A 24350-nucleotide genomic window follows, 5' to 3' on the forward strand; every position below is an offset into this window, starting at 1 on the left:
GGCAGCAGTGCCCTGGGAATGGGGCAGCAATGCCCAGTGGGAAATGGTGAGCAGCTGCTCATCCTGACTCGATGCCTGGCATGGCCCCACTGGTGATGCCAGTGTGGGTGTTTAGGGATGTGGAACTCTCACTGGCATGACCAGTGTGGTCAGGGTGGGTTTATTGCTGCAGTGAAACCCTTAAAGGTGTCTGCTGAGAGAAATGCAGCGAGGCTTGTTCGTTCTCTAACAAAATGCTGGTTCCTTGTAACCTGGCTGCTCTCCCCCCACCAGGACACAAGATTTGTCTCACACACCTCTCTGTGCCCTTTCTCAGCCCACACAAGTGATGTGAGGGCTTAGGCAGATGAGAACCTCATAAAGCAGAGGGGAAAACCAATGTCATTGTCACCCATGGCCTGAAAAAGAGGAGGACACGGTCCCCACCCTCCCCACCCCCCTGGCCCAGGGAAGAGGTAGAGTTTTGTGGTTTTGTGGACACACACACTTCTAAAATTGCTTAAAACAAAGCCAAAGGAGTGCTCTGCTGCTCACACAAAGGTTTTATATTACCTGCCAAAAGATGGGTCAAATTATTTGAGCTGCTTATTGTGATTCAAGTGTAAAACAGTTCCCCATCCAAGCACAGGCTGTACCAGGGTGGTGCATTGGAAAAGAGCAAGCTGCTCCCAAAGAGTTAGTGCATTTGGGATGTTAGTGACAGGACACAGGGAAGAGTCAGGCAAGTGGTTTGTGTTTAAATGGGTGTCACCCCAAAAAACTGCTGTGCTCTCTCTTCCAGCACCCTCACTAGTGGCACCCACCATGAAGGAGGAAAAAAAAATTCCCAAGTTTTGGATGATGCTAATTTAAAAATCATGTTCTGCGTGGTGGCTGCACTAAGGTACTGCTCTGCTGGGCATTTGAAATAGATTTTGGGATAAATTCTGTTGCTCTAGGGTCAGAAAGGGCCCCTGAGGTGAGAGCTATACTCATCCCCCAGCATGGGCTGAGTGTCCTCTCTCCAGCCCAGCCTGCTGAGGTAACTTCACTGAACAATTCTTCTGTGAGAATCCTCGTGGAGGGATCAAGAGATCAACTCCATAAACCCAGACTGGGCATTTTGGCTAATGGAAAAGCAGAAAGCACACACAGACCTACCCCAAACCTCCAGATTTCTCTCAGAGCTCCAGTAATTCTGAGAGGCCATTTTGATGGTTTTTGGTGGGTCAAAACTGGTCTGGCTCACAGGGTTGGGATTTTTCTTTTCCATTTTCTGGTTTACTTTTAGAAATCAAGGAGATAAACAAGGATACCCTCTAGACATGCTGGGTTGCAAGTCCTGGATATATTATTGTCTTTCACACCTGTTTTGATCAAACCCAAGGGCACTTTGTTGATGTTTCTGCAGACCAAACCTCAGTGTTTACTGACAGAAGAGCCACCCCAAAGTAAAAATAAATAAGGAATTATAAAAACATTTATACAGACAGATAAAAACACACAAATGCCTCTCTCTTTCTGTATAGCCCCGTTCTCACTGCACAGGCTGAGATAAATCCATCTAAAGGTGATGTCCACTCCCTTTCACCTCTATTTCAATTTAGTTGCAACAAGATACATTTATGTGTGTGCTAGAGTTCCTGCTGGAAAGGGGGAATAACCTTCTGGAAGGGGAAAATAACCCACTGGAAAGGGAAAATAACTCTTGTCTGGAGGAGGCCAGCTGCTCCCTAATCCTGCTGTACACACTGGTGGCAAGCTAGGAAAACGTTCTGGATATACCCACCTGGTTTTTAGCCTGCCTGTACAGAGTCTGTTTTATTGCCTCAGAGTCTAAGGTGGAATTAAACACATCTTTAACTTCAAAAGCTTCCTCGGCTGCTTTGCGGAGATCCAGCCCCTTCCCAAAATTCGGCATCTGCTCCAAATCTAACAGGCCGGCTTCGTCCTCCTCAATACACCTGTACCAATGACCAGGGGAAGGGGTGACCTGTGTTAGCTCGTCTGGCCCACAGCCTGCATGCACCACCCACGGGGGCTCACCAGCCACATGCGTGAAGGGATGGACAGACGGACACACAGACACGACATGGCATGGGAGGAGTGAGGAAGAAGTGGAAAGCAACGAGCAGCAGGTTCTGTCTGAGGTTCTGCCTTCACCAAAACCAGTGGTGTTTTTAAGCTGGGTAAGGCATCACTGGGTGTTGTGTGACTTGTGCTGTGAATATCCCCAGAAACTGGGGCAAGCTGCAGCAAAAAGAGAGCTGAGCCTGTGCTGTGTGCAGCAATCTTTTGTTTTGAAGGTGTTCACACATGGCTTGACCTTGGGGGAAAAATCCTTCACTTTCTATAGAATAATGGAATCTGGTTTGGGCTGGGAGGGACCTTAAAGATTGTCTCATTTCACCCTCTGCCATGGGCTGTCCCATGGTGCTCCAAGCCCTGTCCAACCTGGCCTTGGACACTTCCAGGGATGGGGCAGCCACAGCTTCTCTGGGCAGCCTGTGCCAGGGCCTCAGCACCCTCACAGAGAAGGATTTTCCTTGAAGATCAAACCTGTATCTCTCCTCTTCCAGTTTAAATCCATTCCCCCTTGTCCTGTCACTCCAGGCCCTTGGAAAGAATCTTCCTTCATATTTCCAGTAGCTTCCTTCAGGCACTGGAAGGTCATTTTGGAGCCTTTTCTCCTGCAGGATGAACAATCCCAGTTCCCTCAGCCTTTCCTCCCAGCAGAGCTCCTCCATCCCTCTGATCATCCTGGGACCCCCTCTGGACTCTCTGCAGGAGCTCCAGGTCCTCCCTGTGCTGGGACCCCAGGGCTGGAGGCAGCTCTGCAGCTGGGGCCTCCCCTGGGCAGGGCAGAGGGGCAGAATCCCCTTTTTGCCAGAGCTCCAGGAACATTTTGCTCCAACTCAAAGTGCCATAGCAGCACCAAGGGCATTGCACAGACACCTCTCTCTTCCCTTGCCCTGACCAGAGTATCGGAGAAAAAAACGACATCTGCTGAGCTGTGGTACCCTGAAAACTCCGTGTTTTTTGTGTCTGTTCCCCTGCTCCAGACTCCTCAAGCCTTGGATATCATTCCAGCCTCTCCTTGCAGTCCACTTGTCTCGTGTCCCCCACCCCACGGTGAAATGGAATCTGGAGTGAACGTTTGGATCCAACCGGAGGCATGGCATGGCTTGGAGAACAAACCCACAGCACTCACCATGCACCACGGACACGGGCAGGGCGCTGAGCCCCCCGGGAATGGCCCCCTCACCTTCGGGTGTGGTCAAAGCTCATGGTGAGAGACGTGGGCTCCTCATCCTCCTCATCCTCGAACGCTCCCCGGGGCTCCGCCGTGGGCGACGCTGTCTCGTCCTGGGACTTCCCAGTCAGGCTGTCATCATCTTCCTCTTCCAGTTCTTCGTCCTCATCGTCCACATCTTCTGTCTTCTCGTTTGCCAATCCGTGGCACTGGGAATTGCCATCAATATCCTGGATTTCTGGCCTGAAATGTTTGGTTGAAGGGCAGGGAGGAGGAGGAGGAGGAGGAGAAGAAGAAAGAAAAGGGGAAAAAAAAAAAAATATGGCAAATGTTTAAGTCATGTATTCCCACTGGAATGCAAGACTTTGATAATGTTATACACAGAAATAAACACAGAGACACATTTATATACACATACATATTATTTAAAATGTAACAAAGAAGAAAACCAATCTGGTTCAGGCATTTAAAAATCACCCTTCACTGTTCCTAAGGGCCAATGAGCATGTTGAGAATGCACCAATCCCAAAGCTTTTTGAACTGCAAAAATTGATTTAAATGTTATTTTTTTAATCTCTTAAAATTAACATTTGTGAGACAAGAAGCCTTCCTCCTTCTCTGGGCTCTGCCCTCCAACAATTTCCCTTCGAGCAAGGAGCAGGAGGAAGCTTCTACCAGCCAGCCTGAACTCCCTCTTGTATTACTCTGCTGTTCATGCCTGCCCTGCCAGCAGATAATTTTATTTCCTTGCCTACCTTTTATCCGCTAAAGCCGACGCTTGATTCATCTCGCTATTGGCAATAAAATTTCTGATTTCTGAGAAATAGGAATCCTCTTTTTCGTCTAAAAGTGCATGGTTGTCTGATTCCGAGGTGGGGGAGGAGGCGCTGGTCCCGAGGTGGTTGGTGATGACTCCGGAGTGCTGGCTCACTGTGGGGCAGGAGCAAGGAGGGACAACAGGAGAGACAACAGGAGACTCCATCAGGTGTTGGCAAGGCCATGGTTATGAGGAAACATAAAGTAAGAATGTTCTCAACAGCCCTCTCACTTTAGATTGATGATTTAATACTCAGGGGGAAAGTCATGGAGCAAAGATCCCAAAGGAAGATTGTGTTTTCCAGACCAACATACAGGTGATATTTAGCACTTCTGGACAATACACACAATTTAACAACCATTGCAGAGCTGTTTGCCTACAACTTTTCCATAGTACATCTTTTTACCCATGCTGGGAAATCACTTGGCTTCATCACAGCAATTCCTCCCTTTCATTTTTTTTTTTTTACGTTAAAACAAAACCTATTTATCTTCTTGAACTTCCAAAAAACCCTACAAACAACCCTAAAAACTCATCCTTAGGGGGACAGTGCATTCCAGCGAGGCTTCCCAAGGGCCAAGACCATGGAGTCTCCTCTCTCCAGTGGTCTCCAGAGTGTTTCCCTACCTGGAACGTTCTCGTGCTCGTGCTTCTTCAGGTGCCTGTCGAGGTTGGTCTGCTGCCCGAAGCACCTGTTGCACAGGTGGCACTTGAATGGCTTCTCCTTGTTGTGGATGTTCCTGACGTGCCGCTGCAGGTTGGAGGAAATGCTGAATGACCTGTCACAGTATTTACACCTGGAAAACAACAGCAGATACCAAATGGTGCAATGTGAGGGAAAAACACCAAAAAAAAAAAAAAAAAACCCAAACAACAACAACAAAAAAAGGAGAAAAATCTGACTATCAAAACGCCAGGAAATGTCGGTCTATAAATCTTTACTCAGCTGAAGGAAGCACAAAGCATTAATCATCCCAGACAAATCTGATATTATTGTTACTCAAGGAGCACAAAGAAAGGATTAGGATTAATTAGGAAGTGAGTCGTCCAAACAGATAAGAGTTTGAAACAAAATAATCACTTTTCCATGCATGGATGTAGGAATGAGAGAGGTGGATTTATTCCTTCCACTTTTTTGGAGAGGAATCAGGTGAAATACGGCTGAGGAGGGAGGACAAGGAAGACAGAAGAAGAAAGAAGGGAGGTGAAATGTATAAAATAGTTATTAACTGGCAAATCCCTGCGTGACAGTTAGCTGGACACACAGAAAATTCTGGCTTTATTAATGAAATTCCTTGTGGTACTGGACCTGCAGGGATCACAGCATGGCTTTAAAGGTAATTATAACTATTGTTATAGCAAAACAGCTCCCAAGAAATCCACCATCCTTTCCAAACAGGGTAAGATTTACTCCTAGGAGTGAATATCTGGTTTGTGATGAAAAGCTGGAATGCAAGGAGCCAAGCCAGGACGTTCATGGGAGCTGCTGAGTGAAGAGATGTTCCCTCTCTGAGCTCAGTCTCTGCGGGACCCACGGCAGATGGGCCGGGGGCTTGTTCAAAGCCACCCCCCCCCCCTTTTTTGGGTTTAGATTACCTCCAAATAAATGGGAATTGCTCGGGGTGGTGGTGTGAGGGCTCACAGCTCCCAGCGCAGAGCGGGAGCCGCTGATGGACTGAAGGTGGCAGCTCCGAGCTGCGCTGGAGAGTTTGGGTCTAAAACTCCTGAAAGCCTCATTCCTGCCCGAATCCCTCGTTACATCTCCCTTTAAGCACGTCACTTGTACCTCAGCAAAGCTGCTCCCCCACGGCTCTGCTTCCAAAACCCACGAGCAGCAGAATCTGTCTCTGCTGCAGAGCTCTGCAAATCCTGCAAATTCCAAAATTCCAACTCTTCCCGAGCCCCTGTAATCCCAGAATAAATCCACGCCAGCAGGGCTGCTCTGAGCTCCTCTAACCCACAGCAACATCTGCCCCACGGAGCTGAGCTACTCTTCCATGGGAATCCTGGAATTCCAGAATGGTTTTGGGACTCTAAACCCCCTCCAGTGCCACCCCTGCCGTGGGCAGGGACATCTTCCACTATCCCAGGGTGCTCCAAGCCCAGTCCAACCTGGCCTTGGACACTCCCAGGGATGGGGCAGCCTGTGCCAGAGCCTCCCCAGCACTCCAGGACACGGAGATGGAGATTTTTGGGAGTATCAGCAGCTCCTGATGTGCACAGACTCACCCCATGCCTGCCTCACTCAAGGATGGAGCTGGATGTCCCTGGGCACTGAGGACATGGGATTCTTCCCTACAGACACAACAGGTTCAACAGCGAGTGGAAAAGATCCCTGCTGTGAAGCACACACACCTCATTTCCAGATGTGCTCCAGCTGTGATTTTTATTCCGTCTCTAAAAATAAATCGATATTATTTTTGGGAAAAGCGGGGATACATTTATGAAACACTCTCTCTCGCTGAATGTTTATGGATTCCGTGTCCACCTCCAAATTTCCTACTGCGAAATCTCCAACAAGAATAAAGATATTTCAAATAATGGGCCCTTATTAGGATTAACCAAAATTTCTAAACCACAGCATTTCCAGACTTCTAAAGTATTTAGTTTTCTTTTTTTTTTTTTTTTCAAAAACCCCCAGATAACTCTAGAAAACAAGAAGCTATTTGAACATCAGCAAGAACAATCACACAGAGATTTATCAAGAACAATCTGTACAGAGAGTTAAACACGGATTTCCAGCACCAAGGAATTTGCTCTCAGATTCCTGTTCAGCACTCCCCCAAACTGCAATATCCAAACCTGCCAATATTCCAATATTCCTGCTATTCCATGGGGTTTTCATGAGTGGTTTTGTCCAGCTTAGACCAGGAGCTCCCTTCTCATCCTTGATGATGCCAGGGGTTTTCTCTCCCTGCCTCTCCTCACCAGCTCCTATAAACCCCCTTTTTTTGTGTGTCCCAGTGCCTGGCACAGGGGATACCTGGCACAGGGAATATCTGGCACAGTGGGCACCAGGATAACCCATGTTCCCAGCCTGGCTGTCCCTGCCATCATCCCCAGGAGCAGCTCCAGACATTTAAAGGCAACTCAAGGCAGGAAGGACCTGGCCTCCTCCACGTCCATTTATTTAGATGTTCAGGAAGCCTTTGAAAAGTTCTCTGTGACAGATCCTCGCCCTAACCATGAGCTATGTGAATCCAGGGTCGAGAATGGGGAGGGATAAAGAGCTTGTTAAAAAAATAGGAACCAGAGGGGCACTGGGAAGGAGCAGGGAATGCCTGGGAGCAAAGGGATGAGGGACATGTCCGGCATTATTTGTGGTCCCAGAGGGGTTGGTGCTGGGAGCTCTGCTGGTTTTAATCTAAATAAATGGCCCAGGCAGAGGAACCAGCTGAAATTCAGGGAAAGGGGTGAACAGCGAGGGAGGAGAAGAATAAAACTCAAAGGCTGCGGTGTTTGCTTTGCAAACAGCCCGACAAAGCTTCTCCCTTATCAGCTTAAAGGGCTGAAAACATCCAAAGTGGGAGGGAGGGACAGCAAGGAAGGAGCCAGGGCTGGAGCTGTGGAGCTCCGACAGGAAATCCTGGGAGCTGGAGGAGCTCGGGACCTGGGACAACGCGGGACAAAGCAGGGAGCAAACCCTGGGAATGTGGGAGGATTTCCCGAGTCCCTCTCACGAGAGAGGCAGAATTGCAGGAAAAACCAAAAAAATGCATGGACAGCAACTCCCCCTCCGAATGACTCTTCAGCCCCAAGTGCATTTTTAGCAGGGGTGAGCTCAGGCTGTGTTTTGAAACCCAGAAAATGAGAAATATTTTCAATATTTATTGAACTATGTGCAATTTAAATGACATGGCAGATGTCAGCTGTTGGCCGTGAGTTCCAGCTTAATGCAGATAATAGGACACGAGGCCTCCAAGGGCCTTTTTATTCTGAATTCTGAAATAAATAGTCCAGAATTTCAGGTTTGGTGCAGAAAAAAAAAAAAAGAGTGAAAAGAAACATGCTGAATTTCACTGTAGGGCACAGCGGCTTGGAGTGTTTTCAAATAATTTGATTTTCACAAAGTGCATCACCAGGTATTTCTCACTCTTCAGAAAAGATGTTGCACTTTCTCTTTATAAAAGGATCTGCCTCACTATTGCTCATGTGCTATTAATTCCTGCTTTATACATAATTAGACACTTAAGAAGTTTGAGTAACTTCATAGCCCCCCTCCCAACAAACTCCAAAAAACTTAATCACTGACCATCAGGAAACAAACCCAAACCACCTTATTTTCTAGCCTGTTGTCTTTAAGAACATAGTAATTAATATTTGAATTAATACTGAAATTATTGCATATAAAAATATTTTTATATAGGGTAAAAAAAAAAATAATTAAACAATCAAAAGTTGCAAAGGAGACAACAGTAAAACACTGAGAAGTCAGCAACCTCCTTTTACCTGCCTGAAGTCAGCACTTAAAAACCAAGCTTTCAAAACAAGTCTGGCTGCCAAAGCTGCAAATCTCAGTTCTCTGAGAGGAAAAGCAAATCAATGATAATTAAAGCTCGTCTGTAAACGCAGCCCCGGCTCTCTGGAGTGCTGTTAGAATGCAACATTGTCCAGGAGTCAGACCTCTAAAAAACCCACACAGGCTATTTTCTGGGAGAAGACCAGATCAAATAAATCTTTATTTTCCTAACCTTTGTTAAGTTGCAAGTCTCCTTTTTTGGAAGAAAACTGAACTAAGGATCTCGGAATAATCAGGAGTGAGTGTTGCAGTGGACAGGGAACACACAGGGCCCGTTTAGGCATATCAAATAACACAACCCCAAACATCACAGCAGGGATATAATCCAAAATATATGTCTGCTTTGGGGGGTGGTTTTGGTGTATTTTTAATTTTCTCAATGTCTACACTAAAAATGCTGGATGGAAAATAAACGTGATTCTCAGCGTAGCAGGGATTACAATGTGGGAGAATCAATTCTTGGGTTAAACTGAGCATAAAAATGTGATGTATTTGACCACATGGCCTTTTGCTGCTCATAAATTTGTGTTTCTCTTTATTTAATAACTGCTCCACTTGCTTTGTTGTGAACTTATGGCTGTGTATGAAAGGCTGCAATATCAGCTACCCAAAACGAAATGGAATTGTTACCATTGTTTGACAACCTGCAAAACACTCCCTCACATCATGGCAAACACAAGGCTTGATTTGCAGCGAGCTCTCGATTCATCATTCCTTCAGGTTTGCTCATTTCTGGACTTCATTCTAACAAAAAAGGCATTTTTTTTTCCCCCCACGTTTTTTAAAACTGCTTGTAACTTGCTGGGAGAAAATGCTGGGGGAAAGATTTCCATGAGAAATAGTTATTTATATGCCTAGGCATACATATTATATATATTTTCTTGTGAGTTTTATTCAGATTTAAAGCCCTGACTTGGGCAGGAGCCACAGAACCCACTGGGCTGGGACACTGTCCTTGTGCACACTGAAGCATCAAAATTACATCACCTTGTCCCCAGCTAACAAAAAATAGCTCAGCCTTCTACCTTAAACACTCACAAACATGTGAGACTCTGTGTGAATCCCCCCCCCCACAGCTCTCCTTTTAAACTCCATGATTTAAGCTCAGACACTACCAAAATTCAGTTTTAAGGCAGGTAAATCGGCAGGGTTTTTCTTGTCTTTGTTTTTTTTTTGATCCCCTACTCCAGTCACCTCTGATGTGCATTAAGAAAAGGAAAAAAAAAAAAAAAAATCACAAACCCAGCTAGCCCCAGCAGTGAAGGTCCTGGCAAGCCCTTCAAACCAGCCCAAATTTCAGAGCCATTCAGCACCTTCAGCTGTCCTTGAGATGAATGGTTAACGTGAGTGTGAAACAACACTGCAAATCAGAGCCCTCATTTGCCAGCATACATCTAAATATAAGTTAAGTGTCTATCTTCGAGCTGCCAAGCCTGATTATTTTTGGCTGGTACACATAATATACAACCCTATGAATCACTCTGTGTAATGCTCCAGGCCTGTGGTATTCTGCTGGCACAGCTTTATAGAGGGGGGGGGGAAATACCAGAGTGGTGAGTGAGGAGTGTTTGGGAAAGGGTTTTTTATGGGGGACAACATCACCTGTAAGGCTGCTCCCCAGTGTGCGTCCGCAGATGCCTCGTCAGGTTGGCTGAGCGTGGGAAGATCTTGCCACAGTACCTGGACAGGGAGAGCCAAAGGAAACCATCAGGAGAACCAAAGGAAACCATCAGGAGAACCAAAGGAAACCATCAGGAGAGCCCACGGATGCTGTGGGAAATGGATTTGCAGGGAATTCTCCGAGCCTGGCAGAAGGCTCACACAGTGTGTGCAGCTGTGTGCAAACCTTGAGATAAGAAATGCTGATTTAGAAATGCCATGGGACAGGACGGACATTGCTGAGAGAGAAATGGAACCAGAAACAAGTTTCAAAGGATGGCCTTGCAAATAAGACTGGGGACTTTGGAGAAATAAAACTATGAAAGATGCCACAGCACCACCTGCACCCCTCATTCTGACACCGCTCCCAAAATCCCTTCGTGCGCGCACATCATGAGCCCATCCGTGGTGGGGAGGACAAATCTGCCATCCCAGGGTCACAGGGCTACAGAGAACCAGGAGCAGCTGAGGGAGCTGGGAGGGCTCAGCCTGGAGAAAAGGAAGCTCAGGAAGAACCTTCTCACTCCTACAACTCCCTGAGAGAAGGGTGCAGCCAGGTGGGGTCGGGCTCTGCTCCCACGGAATGAGGGACAGGACAATAGGAAACAGCCTCAAGTTGCACCAGAGGAGGTTTAGATTGGACACTTGGGAATTTTTTTCACAGAAAGGCTTGTCAGACGTTGGAATGGGATACCCAGGGAGGTGCTGGAGTCACTATCCCTGGAAGTGTTCAAAGGAAGTGTGGACATGGCACTTGAAGACAGGGTTTAACTACAGCATTCCTGCATCAGGGTACAGAGGGTTTAATCGCTGCCTGGGCAGATTGGCACTTGAGATGTTTCTGCATCTCCTTTATAGCCCTGTTGATGTGCTCATCAAACGGAATCTGCTCTTTCATCCTTGGAATTCACAGAATTTTCTCTGGATAAAGGCTGCAGCACCGTGCTATGGGTTAAGAGGCTGACAGCTGCTTAGAGCAAGGAAATGCAGGCATAGGAAATTAATAAAGGAAGGAATTGTGTTCCCCCATAAATCCAGTTCACAGTAAAATCCAAAAGGTATAAATAAAAACACTAATTGGGAAATAAAGACTTAAGGAGGGGGGGCTGCACTCTGTGACTATGAAACCTACTGTAGGAGGAAGCCATGAGAGACTTTCCTTATTTCAGAGACCTTCAGCTGTCCTGAAGATGAGCAGTTAATGTGAGTGTTCCCCAGCAATGGAAATCCAAATGTTAACTTGTGAGTGTGCATCTAAAATCTGAGTTTAGTCCCTTTTGTAAGTAGAAACCTCAAATTTCTAAATACTCAACTGAAATCTGAGCCCGCAGCTCTTGTGTCAAAGTTGAACATAAGAGACACATCAGACAAAGTTTGTATCCACTTTCTGCACCCAAAAAATTCCCCTCAGCAGGAGCCACCACGAGAACCTTGAGGTGAAACTGCGACAGCAGACAGAGGTTTATTACTAAATACCCTTGATCTACTCCAATTTGGAGCTGGATGGGTACGTGACGAGTTCTGTGGATAGAACAGTTTGAAAAAGTTGTTTCCTGCATGCCATTTTTTAAAATTCAATCATTTTTCCATAGCTGAGGTTGGATATAGCCGGGACTGGCATTGGGAACGGCGGCGTTCGCCGCCGCACGCCAGAGACTTGGCCTGGGGAGTTGGGTTTGCTTGAGAATCTCCAGATCTGCTCCCAAGGTTATTAAAAATTACAAAGCAAACAGAAGATGCTGATTTCCTACCAGACAAAACAAGCTATTTCAGAGGGAATTAGTCATCCCAGCTCTGCTCTAATTCCACCGCTCCTGGCGGAGATGTCGGTGTGGAGCTGCTCTGCTCCGTGCTGGTGCCCAGTGCAGCTGCCCAGCTGGGGTGGCACATCCTGGGGTATTTCCACATCCCGGGATGTTTCCACGCCCTGGGGATCAGTGTGGATGCCACGGGATGCCCGGCTCACCTGCAGGTGTAGCGCTCCTTGCCCTTGCGCAGGATGGGGTCGGAGAGCGTGGGCGGCGGCGATCGGAAGTTGAAGGGGTGGTGGGGAAGGGGCTGCAGGGACGAGCCAGAGTCGGCCTTCATGGCTGCAAAGCTCTCCAGTTTCTCCGTCATCGTCTCGATGGCCGACATCTGCAAGGACAAGGAGGTAGCTCCTCAGAAAAATCCCTGGGAAGGGCAAGATCTGATGCACAAAACACTGGTTTTGGTCGGGCAAAGCCTCCTGCTGGTGTTGGCTGTCTTGGAAGTTGGAGGCACAGTGGGAGATGGAGCCACTGAATCCAGCCAGGAAAGACTGGAGTAGTGTATTGGTCATGGAGAAAGCAGGAAAAGCACAACTGGCAAAGCCAGGCATTTAGGTCCCAGAAATGAGCACTTGCTCACTCTCTGCAATGTGCACGTGCTCACTTTCAGCACTTTGGATCAAACATTATCTCAGAATACACCTGAGACATCCATTTTTACTGGGAAAACACTGAAACTAACATGGTCAGATGCCTGAGGTCAGAAGCCCAAACCAAAGTCTTGGGAGGTCTGACATCTCCTACTTGGGGCTTGGAAGGACAGGGCAGTGAGTGGTGAGTGGGCAGGTGGGGACACAACCCCAGGAGAGGGGGAACAGCGAAGTTTTGGGCCCAAAGCAGAAGAATCCGGGCCAGAGTGGAGTGGGAGGGATGTTTGATGGCTGCTTAGGGAGAGAGGAGAGGAGAGGAGAGGAGAGGAGAGGAGAGGAGAGGAGAGGAGAGGAGAGGAGAGGAGAGGAGAGGAGAGGAGAGGAGAGGAGAGGAGAGGAGAGGAGAGGAGAGGAGAGGAGAGGAGAGGAGAGGAGAGGAGAGGAGAGGAGAGGAGAGGAGAGGAGAGGAGAGGAGAGGAGAGGAGAGGAGAGGAGAGGAGAGGAGAGGAGAGGAGAGGAGAGGAGAGGAGAGGAGAGGAGAGGAGAGGAGAGGAGAGGAGAGGAGAGGAGAGGAGAGGAGAGGAGAGGAGAGGTGGAAGGGGTGAAGAGAGAGTAGCTGGGAAGAGGAGGAGTTGGGATCAGGCTCAGGATGGAGTGGGTCCACAGGGAGCTTGCCTGGTGAAGAGGCCAACACTTTAATTATGGGTAGGAGAGGTTCAGAAGCTCCTAAAGGTGATGGGAGGATGGGTGGGAGATGGCTGAGTTTCCTGGAGTGAAAGGGAGCTCCAGTCAAATCCCTGGATGTGAGCAGTGGCTGGGTGAGTTACGGTCAGGAGGGGCAACACCTACACATCCCTTTGGGGTGGGAGCAGCTGGCATGCAGGCCTGGAGCTCGGACACCAAGGAGAATGTCCCTGGATACTTGATCAGATTTAGTTTGTGTGACTTGGACTTGTTCTCACAGACATGAGATTAAACACCACACCAGAAAGAGGGAGAAAGGGAGATACAGGAGAAGGGGGAAGCAGAAAAGGAAAGAATAAAGCTGGACCATGTGCAAAAAAGGAAAAAATGGATCTGCATAAAAATCCCGCCTAAAGAACAGCACTTTTACTTTCATTACAGTGCAACAGGAAACACAAGTCCAAGAGAGCAACGCAGCTCAGAGGACGACGCCGACTTCTCCGACGTCCTGCTTCGTGCACTCCTGAGAGCACTTTGGAGATAGCAGGGGCAGAGGAGAGGGATAAAACAAACAAGGCAGCAATAAAGCTGCCTCCTGGCCGTGCTGACATCACCGGGACAGGCGGGAGCTGCGGAGGCAGCCGGGGCGGCAGCGAGGAGCGGAAGGCAGTAGGAAGCCATACATCACCCCGAGATGCTCGATTGTACAGGAAGGGCTGACCTTTTGCACGTTTACACTTTATTAAACTGGGCTTTAGAAGGGAGAGGGGGGCAGAGGGGGAAGAGAGCCAAGATATTGTTTGAAAATATATGGCTATGAAAAAAAAGTTGTCTTAATCACCCCTGAAGACATTGTGAGGGCTGACAAGCATTCATAAGCTGTAAAAAAGAGGAGTAGTAACCCCCATTTCCCGATAATAGATCCACAGCCCCTTAGCTGGAGGCTCCCAGCCCATGATAAATAGTAAGTAATACTTAGCACCAGCCACTTGAAAAGGTTACTTGATCATTTACAGCACCAGCTCTGCCCCAGCTGCCAGTCATGCAACAAAACCATCACGTTAAAAAGCTCTCCGGACCTTTCAGAGCCCAGCTCTCAGCCCTTCGCCGAGGTACCTGGAGCTCTCCTTTGTTGTGCCCTGTTCTTTAGGCACTTAGTCAGAGATATTTGCTGGCTTGAGAGCCGTAGGCTGGTTTTAAAATTCTAAACACTGGCCACGGCCTCTCCAGTGGCAAAGGCACTTTGCTATTTAGGGAACAACTGCCTGGTTATAATAAAACAGAAAAGGGGAAGAAAAGAAACTTAACAGGTGAGGAAAGGTTTTCCATTAAGTTATCAAAAAGTTACACTGGTTATTTATGTTGTCCAGAGTTTCATTTGGAATAGACAATGTAGGAAAACTCCCAGGGAGCAAAGGAACTTCTGCCAACGACTGGCTAAGAAATAAGAGCCGCCTGAAATTCATTTTGAGAGAGGAAACATCTCCTGAATGCTTTTATCACATCTTCTGGCTCCAGCACATCCCAGTGAGGGCACTCTGAGAGAGCTGGGGATTAGTCACAGAGGAAAAGGCTGAGACCAGACTCGTGTTTGGAGTGAGAAAAGCCTGGGTAGAACGTGACTCTGACTGACCAGGCACGAGAACGTTGGTCCTAATGAAGAAAGCAGAAGCAGGAACCCTGAAAATGTGATTTCTTAGGAAAAGATCCAGGATCCGGAATTCTTAGCAATGCTGGATCCAGGGAATGGTCACAGCCTCAAGGCTGCCAGGGCTCTCAGACACAGGGTGGGATTGTGGGGGTGTCCTGTGCAGGGCACAGGTTGGACTGGATGATCCTTCCAGCTCAGGATATTCCATGATTCTATGATAATACTGGAGATGCTATGATAATACTGGAAGGGGATCTGGTGGTACAAATCTCCCATTTCTGGAACAAATGCCCCATGTCCCTTTGCTGTGTCTGAAATACCTGATTGACTGCAGCATGGGAACGGCGCCTCTCCAGATCAAGTGATCTGAACACAGCGCCCGCCTTATTAAAAATCATTATTAAAAATCAGTTATCAGGAAGCTTTGGGCTGGAGTGATTGTGAATTTGAGGCTATTCTGTGTGATAAGCTGTTAGAGATAACCAGACCTTCCAGATCTTTTCACTGCCATGGGAAGAGGACGTGGTCAGGATTTCAGGAACAATGTCAACAACCTTCCAGCCAGAGCTTGCTCCTGCTTGGGGTCTGAATGTTTCTCATCGTCTCCTTGGGCTGCTTTGCCACGCTGGCTCCTCCCTGCTATCAGATTCTTTACAGGCAGATATCCCCACTATTCTAAGTCACACAAACACAGGATGTTCCTGGCCAGCCTGTCACCATTATCCAGCCTGGATGAAGGAAAAATCAGGGGAAGTTATTAACCAAACTCTGAGGCTGGTGCGAAACAATGCGGGAACTAAGTTTAGCTGTGAAAGCAACCAGGACCCAGATTTCACAAACCTGCGAGTTATTTATCTAAGGTGGGAAACATTATCAGGGCAGAACAATGCTTGTGAATATAAAGGAGAGCACAATGAGGAGCACGGAGCTGGGATCCCAGCCTGGGCACAGCAGGAGGGACGGGCATAGCTGGGGACTGTCACACGCACAGCTGAACCCACTGCCCGGCACTTCCACACGCTCCTCATGATGTGGGAAATTCAGGAAGGTAAAAAATGCTGCTGCCTGGGGGCTGGGCAGTCCTTCTCCACCTTGTACCACTGCAAATGACGCCCCCAGGTGTTCCCAAAGGAAAAACCACATAGGCACTGTGGGCTGTGGAAGAGGAGTTTGGCAGAGCCTATGAGCTGCCCAGACCTCATCCCTGTTTTTCTGGTAATGCAAAGGGAACAGCAAGGCACAGCTGCCATCATCCTCAAACTGCCAATTAAATGTGTCTGGAAGGAACTGGTGGAAAACAGTGGAGTTTTCAGTCAGCCCCTTGGATGAGGAGGAGCCTGATCCCAGTGATCCCAGTGTGTTCCAGCTCCACCCCAGCATTCCACCAACAGTGTCACTGCTTTTACCTGGGGGTGAAAAAGCAGCGGGGAGGGTCGCAGGTACTTCTCCTTGAGGGCACCCACGGGGTCTGTCACCTTCCGCTTCTCCACCCTGCTGGACAACAACACAGAGGGTTACATACCTCACAGGGAGCCCCACACAGCCACACTGTGCTGAAATTACACACAAGGTTATTCTCTTACTCACACAAACGTCTTACACCCCCTTCTCCTGGACACTACAGATTCTGATGCACAATTGCCCTGCAGAAAGTGCTGGAAAGAACATGAACACGAATCCCCTGCTTTGGGCAGTGTTTTTTTTTAGCCTTCGGGCTGATGACTAAGAAAACATTTTGCTCCTGCTCTGCTGCAGTGGTTTATAAACCTCTGCTGTTGTGAAAGGTCATGGAAAACCTTGCATTTAGAGCAAAACTGTCTGAGCAGGAGAAGCTCTAGGGTCCACAGCAGGCAGCCCCCGCATGGAAAAAAATTGTCTTTGAGAGTTTGCATTTATCTGAAGAGTTAACACTGGGCCAGACTCTGCAGCCCCAAGCGTGCTGAAATCATTAGGTGTTTCATATTTGTTTCCTCCCTCGCAGCTGAGACATAATTTGCATTGAGTTCCTTTGGCAAACCCATGTGGACAACGATTTAAAAAGTGAGGGACTGGTGGGAGAATTCTGAAGTGGCTCAGAAACCTGAGTTCTTCTGATATCACCTTGGCCCACTCAAATATTTCATGTTTAAGCATCTGAAATGCAGAAATGACCCTAAAGTGAGGCTCCTATTTTTGAAAATATTGGCTTTGCTTCCACAAAATATTCTACTTGCAGGGAAACGGAGGTGTGGAATCACCAAAAAGACAAACTGAGATGTTCTCTAAGGGAAAAAAGTGTTGAGGAAGTAACTTCAACAAACACAGCTGCATCTTTAAATGGTTGGAATTGAGTCCATCCAGCTAAACCAGCATAAATCCAAGAGTAAGAGTGATTTCAACTACATTAGTCTAGCATAAATTGAGAGCAAATTATTTTTGCTGCATTTCAGCTGATTGGTGTGTGGATCAAATTACCAGAGAGTTTAAAGAAGAGCCCTGCCGAGTGCAGTCAGTGAACTGTGCTTAATCTGCATTTAATTCTTCTTGGGTAGAGGGAAAGAGAAGAGCTAGATTGGAAATGCAGTCAGAATTAGGGGGCTTTGGAACGTACGTGCTTTTATGGGTCTGAGTTGCCAGAAAAACCAAAGAATAAGTAAAAAGTTGCTCCCCGAGCCCCTCTGACCAGCCCAGCTTTGCTCTCTGCGAGGCGCCGAAATGCCCAAATGAACATCCCTGATCCCAGCAGAGCCTTCTGGGGAGAGCCCTGCCTGCTCCGTGTGCGTAAAATCCGGTGAATTGACAGCATTTCCCCGGCTCTGCCATGTCCCAGCACCGGGAATGGAAACACAAGGTCCCAACGTCCCCGTCAGAGCCGAATTCCGCAGCGCCCGGAGGATTAAGCCGATCGTTTCAGCCCAGTGCCTGAGAACGTCACCCCCACAGGCTGAGCTAAAAACTGCCCCCATTTCAGACTGTCTGGCCGCATTAAATTATATCACCAGGAGAAAATGTCAAGGATTTAAGTGGCCTTTGGGAGAAAAAAATGAAGGAGCCAAATGATGTGAGAGAGTCTGATAAAGGGAAGTTTAGAAACAAAATATTTCCATATTTTTCAAGCTGGGACTTGGAAGCTGGGCTGTTTCGCTCATTACATCAGAAGTCTGATTCGCAAGCAACGCCACCGCTGACTTTCTATTTTAACACATGACTAAAACTATGTGCATCCCATGGAATGCAACAAACGATGCCCCCATCCTTCACTTCCATCTGTCTTCTGGGCCTTTACGGTTTTCCCGAGGCCGCTGTTTTAATTGGCAGCAGCTTTTCCAAGCCGTGTTATTTCAGCATTCCTGCTGAGAATGCCCAGAGGTGGCAGGACCCTACAAGGATTCTTCTGCCTTTCTATCCCATTTGTTGATTTTTTTTTTTTTTTCCCCAGGAGTACTTTTTATGTTCACTGTTGACACCATGTCTGATTTCTCCAGGAGGAGATGGCCACGGTGGGTGCCAGGAAGGACATGGCACCTTCTGAGCTGGGAGGTGTCCCCATCCCAGATGGCATGGTGTGGGCACGTCACCCCTGTGAGCTGGCAGAGCCAGAGACACTCATTTAGCCAGCAGTGAGTGCTCACTAATCCTCATCCCAGCCGACAGCTCCTTGGCCTGGCCAGACACTGACATCACTTTTTCCCACAGTTATCAGCCCTGCAACAGCGGCTGGCAGTGACATCTGGGCTGTCGTGGTGCTCGCAGCCCTCTGAGCACCCATCCCACCGTCACACCACGGTGGCTCTGAGGTTTTCCAGCACCAGGGACATGGCAGATCCTGCAGGGGAACAGCCATTAACCTTCCAGCAGGCTGGGCACAGCAAGGATCACCAGGTATTCAGCACAAGGAATGCAGGGACAAAGCATTCACCTCCACAAACTGAATCCAGGAGCGCTCCAGGACAAGCACGCATATCCAGATGGATGCTGTGGAGCATTTAGACATGGTAATGGCTAATTTAGACGTGTTAATGTCTAAATCAAACTAGTTCAGGACATGTCTTTTCACTGGGCTTTGCTAAAACCAAACGTGCCATGTCCACCTTATCCAAGGGCAATGCCTGGATGGGTAACACACAAATTTACTGTTACCCTCACCACAAAGTTATAATAGTTTTCCTTTGGGAACAGGTTTTAGAAAAAGCTCTCAAGCAACAAGAGGCCAAAGTCTTCCCTTTTTGCTTCCTTCCGAATTGATTCCTTCTGGAAGTTTAGCTGACATTTGGATAACTTCACCCAGCCTGCTCTACACACGCCTTCCATGTTCAGCTCATTCTGACGTAACGCATCAGGCCCTCCTCAGAACCATCTGTTCAAGTGACACCAGAAAGGCCTTGTTATCTCCCAAGAAAGATAAATCTGTGAGAAATGTATCTGGGAGAGATCTGGGTAGTAACACGCTACCATGTGTTTACACAGTACTTGTTACTCCAAGAGTAACATGTTTCGGCAGGTTGGGTCTGCACCAGCAGCTCCTCTGAACGGGAAAAAAGCCCAAGAAAAGGGAGGGAGGGAGAAAGAAAGGTGAAGTGCCTCACAAAAGGCCCTCGAGTCAGTCAGTGGGAGAGCTGCATTTCCAGGCTCCCAGGGCTCCTGACTCATTCCCAAGCCATGAGAGCCCAGGGCTCCGAGGCAATCTGAACTCTGCATTCTTATCGAATCAAACCTCTGGAATCTCTCCAGCAGAAGTGCCATCTTAGCGATGGCTCGTGGGAGAGTCCTTAAATAGGTCAAGTTTCTTCTTTATCAAAATAAGGATGTGTTCTTTACACACTGATTACGAGGGCTCCTTGCAATTACTCAGGCCTTTCCATTCAGGAAATTCAATGTGTCGAGAAGTACAGACAACAACAGGAGATGTTCAGCTGTTCTTCCCAACCAACCTGCATCCTCCCCTGCCTCAGGGTGTGGTCAGCTGGAAAAGGAGCTGGTTAGGGAAAGGCTTAAGGCAGGGTATGTTAATACCTGTAGATGGGGTCCATGAAAAAGGGCGATGGCTTAGCGTAGTGCAGGGAAGGCTGCTGAGGCAGCTGGGACTGGGAAATCTTAGGTAAGACCTCACTTGCCATCAGCTTCCTCTCCCCATAAATGTGGTTTTTCCGTGGCTCTCTCCCTCCGTTCTGGCTGGCTCGGATGCGGTTGCCAATGCTCAGATCCAGTGGCTGCTCCTCCCCTGAGGACGGGGCTGGGAGGACCTTGGGGGGCGGCAGGATTGGCTTAATCTCTTTTGGCTTCGTGGTGAGATCGAAGGGGGACTCCGAGCTGGTGCCACCGACTTTGTGGAGGTCCCTGGGTGACTTTGGTTCTGCCTTGACCAGCAAGTTGTGATTGAGGGTCCGCTCCGTGAAAGGGTAGAGGGAGTGGGGGAAATTGGGGAGGAACTGGAAAGGGAACATGGAATGATATGGGAGCGAACCCATCTTTTTCTCCTGCATCCCCATAAAGCCAGGCCCAAAATACTTCTCTGCAATGGAGGCGATGGCTTTAATGGAGTCATTGGCAGCGCCCGTGGTGGGCAGCAGGTGCTCCTCGGGGGGAGGAAAGAAGGAATGCTGAGAGTAGAAGAGAGGGATCTCGCTCGTGGTGTTGGTGGAACTGGCAGACACCGAGCTGCTGACAAAATCTGGCTTGGTCTCCATTTGTTTGCTCTTGTCTTTCGTTTTGTCCCTGTCACTCTCCGCGTCACTGTCCAGGTCAGAGCCGGTGCCAGTCGTGGTGTCCAGATCCGTGCCCGTAGTTGTATTGACATCCTCAAAGTCACTGCCATCGGACATGTCACTGTTCCTGGCTTTTAGCTTCTCCAGGTAGGAGTTTTCCAGGCTGCTTTCACATTTCTCCTCCCCTGAAGGAGCCTGGTTGCTGTTGCTCACTGCGGAGATCAGGGGCAATGCTGGGTTCCCGAGGGGGCTGGGGAGCTTCGCGTCCGGAGTGTGGTTGAGGGGACTTTTGAGCAGTTGCGTGGGTGGTAACAAGGGGGGCCTGGGGTACAGAGAAGGCGGAAAAATCCCCGGGAATCCCGGGGTGAGGGCGGGGAAGGCTGGGGGGGCTGGCGAGAACGGGAGCCCGCCGGGGTGCGGGCGGGATGGGAAATACTCGTTAAAGCCCAGGCTGGCGTGGTTGAGGTTGGGAGAGGGCTTGGATTTGTCCATCATGGAGGTGGGCGTGAGGGGGAGGCCGGGGGCGAAGATGCCGGCGGGGCTGTAATGGTTCTTGCCCTCGCAGAAGCGCCGGTGCTTGTTGAGGGAGGAGGTAGTGCTGAACATCTGCCCGCAGTCCTTGCACTTGATCTGGGTGCGGCAGTCCGCGTGCATCCGCTTGTGGCGGCACAGGTTGGAGAACTGCGTGTAGGATTTGTGACAGACCTCACCTAAAGCGTCAACAGGAACCAACAACAAAAGCGATATGAAATTAACAGGAAAATAGCAGGGATTCGCCGTGGGATTCACCAGCCCACCCCCACACCGCTCCCCTGGGATCTCCCTTCCCCGGAGGCAGAAGAGGGGAGAGCGGTGGAACATCACCGCCTTTCCCTTTGGATGAAGCCCATCCTGGAAAATCTCTCGATCCACAGAAATCTGAGGGGATGTGCTACCTCTGCTCAAAGTTTGGGGGAATTTTCAGGAAAGATTATCATGGAATCACAGAATAGTTTGGTTGGGAAGGGCATAAAGCCCATCTCATCCCACCCCCTGCCATGGGCAGGGACACCTTCCACTAGCCCAGGTTGCTCCAAGCCCTGTCCAACCTGGCCTTGGACACTTCCAGGGATCCACAGGCAGCCACAGCTTCTCTGGGCAGCCTGTGCCAGGGCCTTACTGCTCTCACAGGGAAGAATTCTTCTGTATATCCAATTTAAATTCCCGCTCTTACAGTTTGAATGCATTCCCCCTTGTCCTGTCACTCCAAAGTCCCTCTCCAGCTTCCCTGTCTCCCCTTCAGATCCTGGAAGGTGCTGTGAGATCTCCACACAACCTTCTCCAGGCTGAGGAAATCTCTCAGCCCAGATCCAGAGGGAAGATGCTCCACTCCCCTCAGAACATCTTTGCCCGAATCATGCATTTTTAATGATAACATCTATTTATCCCAGCTCATCTGCTTCCCATTAGTCCTAGCATGGCAGGAAGCACTGAGGGCCGGAGGGAGAAGAACTTTGCCTCATTTAATCAAACCTGCCCTTCCTTAATGCCCTCAGTGGTACACAACCCCTGCAGGGGGATGCTCTATAAATCCCCTGCCAGCCAGGCCTGGCTTCTGCCAGCACTGGGATCTCTTTTTTAATCCATTAAATCAGTCCAACACCCCTGCCCCGCTGACTGAAGCCACATCAGCGTTTTCTCTAACAACCTGTAAATACCAAGCTTTCAAAACATGGATTTTTATGACCCCTTTTCACCTCCAGACTTGCTGCTGTGGAAGAAACAGGGCAAAGCCAGACAGAAATCCCACCCCAAACTTTTCTACACATCAAAACACTGTGACTTTTTATTATCTGGTGCCTCTTTCAACATGGGAATAAATGTGGTGGTGAGTTAACACACTCCTTCCCCCGGGGAACTGCTGTTATCACCCTTTTGTGAGCAGGGAAACTGAGACAAAGCAGGGGAAGGACATTGTTTGGGGTTGGACAGGCAAGGACATGAATCCAAGTTCTGACACTCCAGCTCAGGGACTGCTCAGTGCTCCTTCCCTCCTCCCAGCTTTACTGGTAGGTGCATGTGAGCATGATTTTCCCTGTATTTTCTCTTAAATCTTTCCTAAATCTTTAGGATTTCCTTCAGTGCTTGAATATCGAATGACTGGTGGGAGAGTATTTCACTAGCAGCTCTGAAAATACAATAATACAATAAATTCCAATTGAAATTCAAAGCAGAGATGGATAAAATTCAATGAATTTGACATTTCAGTTCAGATGAGCACCCCAAAATCCAAAGGAGTGTCACTGAAGGCTCTGCTTTCTGACTGCCCTGTAAGTTTAGGCTGCACTGTCTGTCCCCCAAGTATTTAATTGTTGGGCCCTGACACAGCCCAGAGCTGCAGAGAAACACAAACAGGACAAGAAAGTCATCACAAGAGTTTGGGTGTTTGAGCCAATCCTAATTTTTGCATTATTTGGATTATTATTGAGCCAATCCCAATAACTTTAAAATCTCAGCTCAGGTCTCCTGAATTGCTCTTAGTGCCTACACAGAGTTTTATGGCTTCTGTAAGTATTATTTCAGCTACCTTAGACTTGCAAAGAAAAGGTTTACTTGGCTTTTTTACTCCATTTTAAAGTGTTTTCTCAAAAAATATTCAAATAGAGTTCTTAAAAGAAGCACCACTGAATTTATTTTCCATGAAGATTCAGCACTACTGATTTTTATTTTCATGATAGTCTTTTAAATACAACAATCTCTGTTTTTTTTCCCGAGGGAATCAGTAATCACCGTCCCTGGAATTGCTGGGAAAACCTGTGGATGTGGCACTTAGAAACGTGGTTTAGTGGTGAGCACAGCAGTGCTGGGTTAAGGGTTGGACCTGATGATCTCAGAGGGCTTTTCCAACTGTAACCATTCTATGATTCCAGGATTCTTCCATTTTTTGCCCCAGGAATTTTTGCTAGATATATAAATACTGAACAAAATTCCCTAGAGAGAAGTGCTAGAGCTCTGACAGCTCCCATCAGCCTTCTTAAATAAGGAAAATTGGAAAAATTCTGTTAAATCTCCAGTTATCCAATGATTTAGTAATTCCATGTGGAACGGCCTCTCTTGTCCTCCTGATTTCTGCAGTTATAAAGTTACAGGTTTGGGGGCTTTTGAAAGCAAAATATAATATTGTAAAAAATTAAACACAAACACACAGAGACCCTTTTCTTCCACTGAAAAAAAAGAACCAACTTCCTGGTGAATCCTGCCGGGTGGATTTGAAGTTGTTAATGGATTCCACATTGATGGCCAAAACAACCTGACACATCTGACCAGGCAGGATCCCTCTGCAGTTGTTCCACAGCTTGATTTGGTCTGACAGCTCCCTAATTCTGATGAGGTGAGAGTGAGGAGATTATGAGGAGAAATCCCTCATCTCCCTGCAGCAATCCTGGGAGTCAAATTATCCCTTTCATGTGCCCAGTGAAAAATTGCAGCCAAATGAGCGAGAGGAGCGTTTCTTCTTCCTCTGCTGACACCCAGCTGATTATCTCAGGACACTGATTATCTCGGGACATTAATGAAATGAGTCTCCCAGGATATTCCTGCATGCTGTTCCCATTATTCCAACAGGGGGAAAAAAGGCAGGAGTGGGTTCAGTGGCTTCCCTACCGTAACATCAAAGCCTGGAATCAAACCCAGATCCTGGCCCGTGCCTGAGCAACGTGTTCTGAAG

The 24350-nt window shown here is 48.2% G+C and overlaps 1 protein-coding gene across 1 annotated transcript in view; it reads right to left on the minus strand.

Moving 5' to 3' along the window:
* Window positions 1–24350, minus strand: part of PRDM16 (PR/SET domain 16) — a 192705-nt gene that overhangs the window by 1092 nt on the left and 167263 nt on the right. The window contains exons 9-16 of the mRNA XM_053962963.1: window positions 19953–21354; window positions 16367–16454; window positions 12194–12363; window positions 10171–10248; window positions 4677–4846; window positions 3988–4162; window positions 3245–3475; window positions 1769–1943 (exon numbers count right to left, since the gene is read on the minus strand). Coding sequence (XP_053818938.1) covers window positions 1769–1943; window positions 3245–3475; window positions 3988–4162; window positions 4677–4846; window positions 10171–10248; window positions 12194–12363; window positions 16367–16454; window positions 19953–21354 — 2489 coding nt within the window. The remainder of the gene's footprint in view (window positions 1–1768; window positions 1944–3244; window positions 3476–3987; window positions 4163–4676; window positions 4847–10170; window positions 10249–12193; window positions 12364–16366; window positions 16455–19952; window positions 21355–24350) is intronic.

Source organism: Vidua chalybeata, chromosome 22 (assembly GCF_026979565.1).
Source record: "Vidua chalybeata isolate OUT-0048 chromosome 22, bVidCha1 merged haplotype, whole genome shotgun sequence".
NCBI classification, from domain to species: domain Eukaryota; kingdom Metazoa; phylum Chordata; class Aves; order Passeriformes; family Viduidae; genus Vidua; species Vidua chalybeata.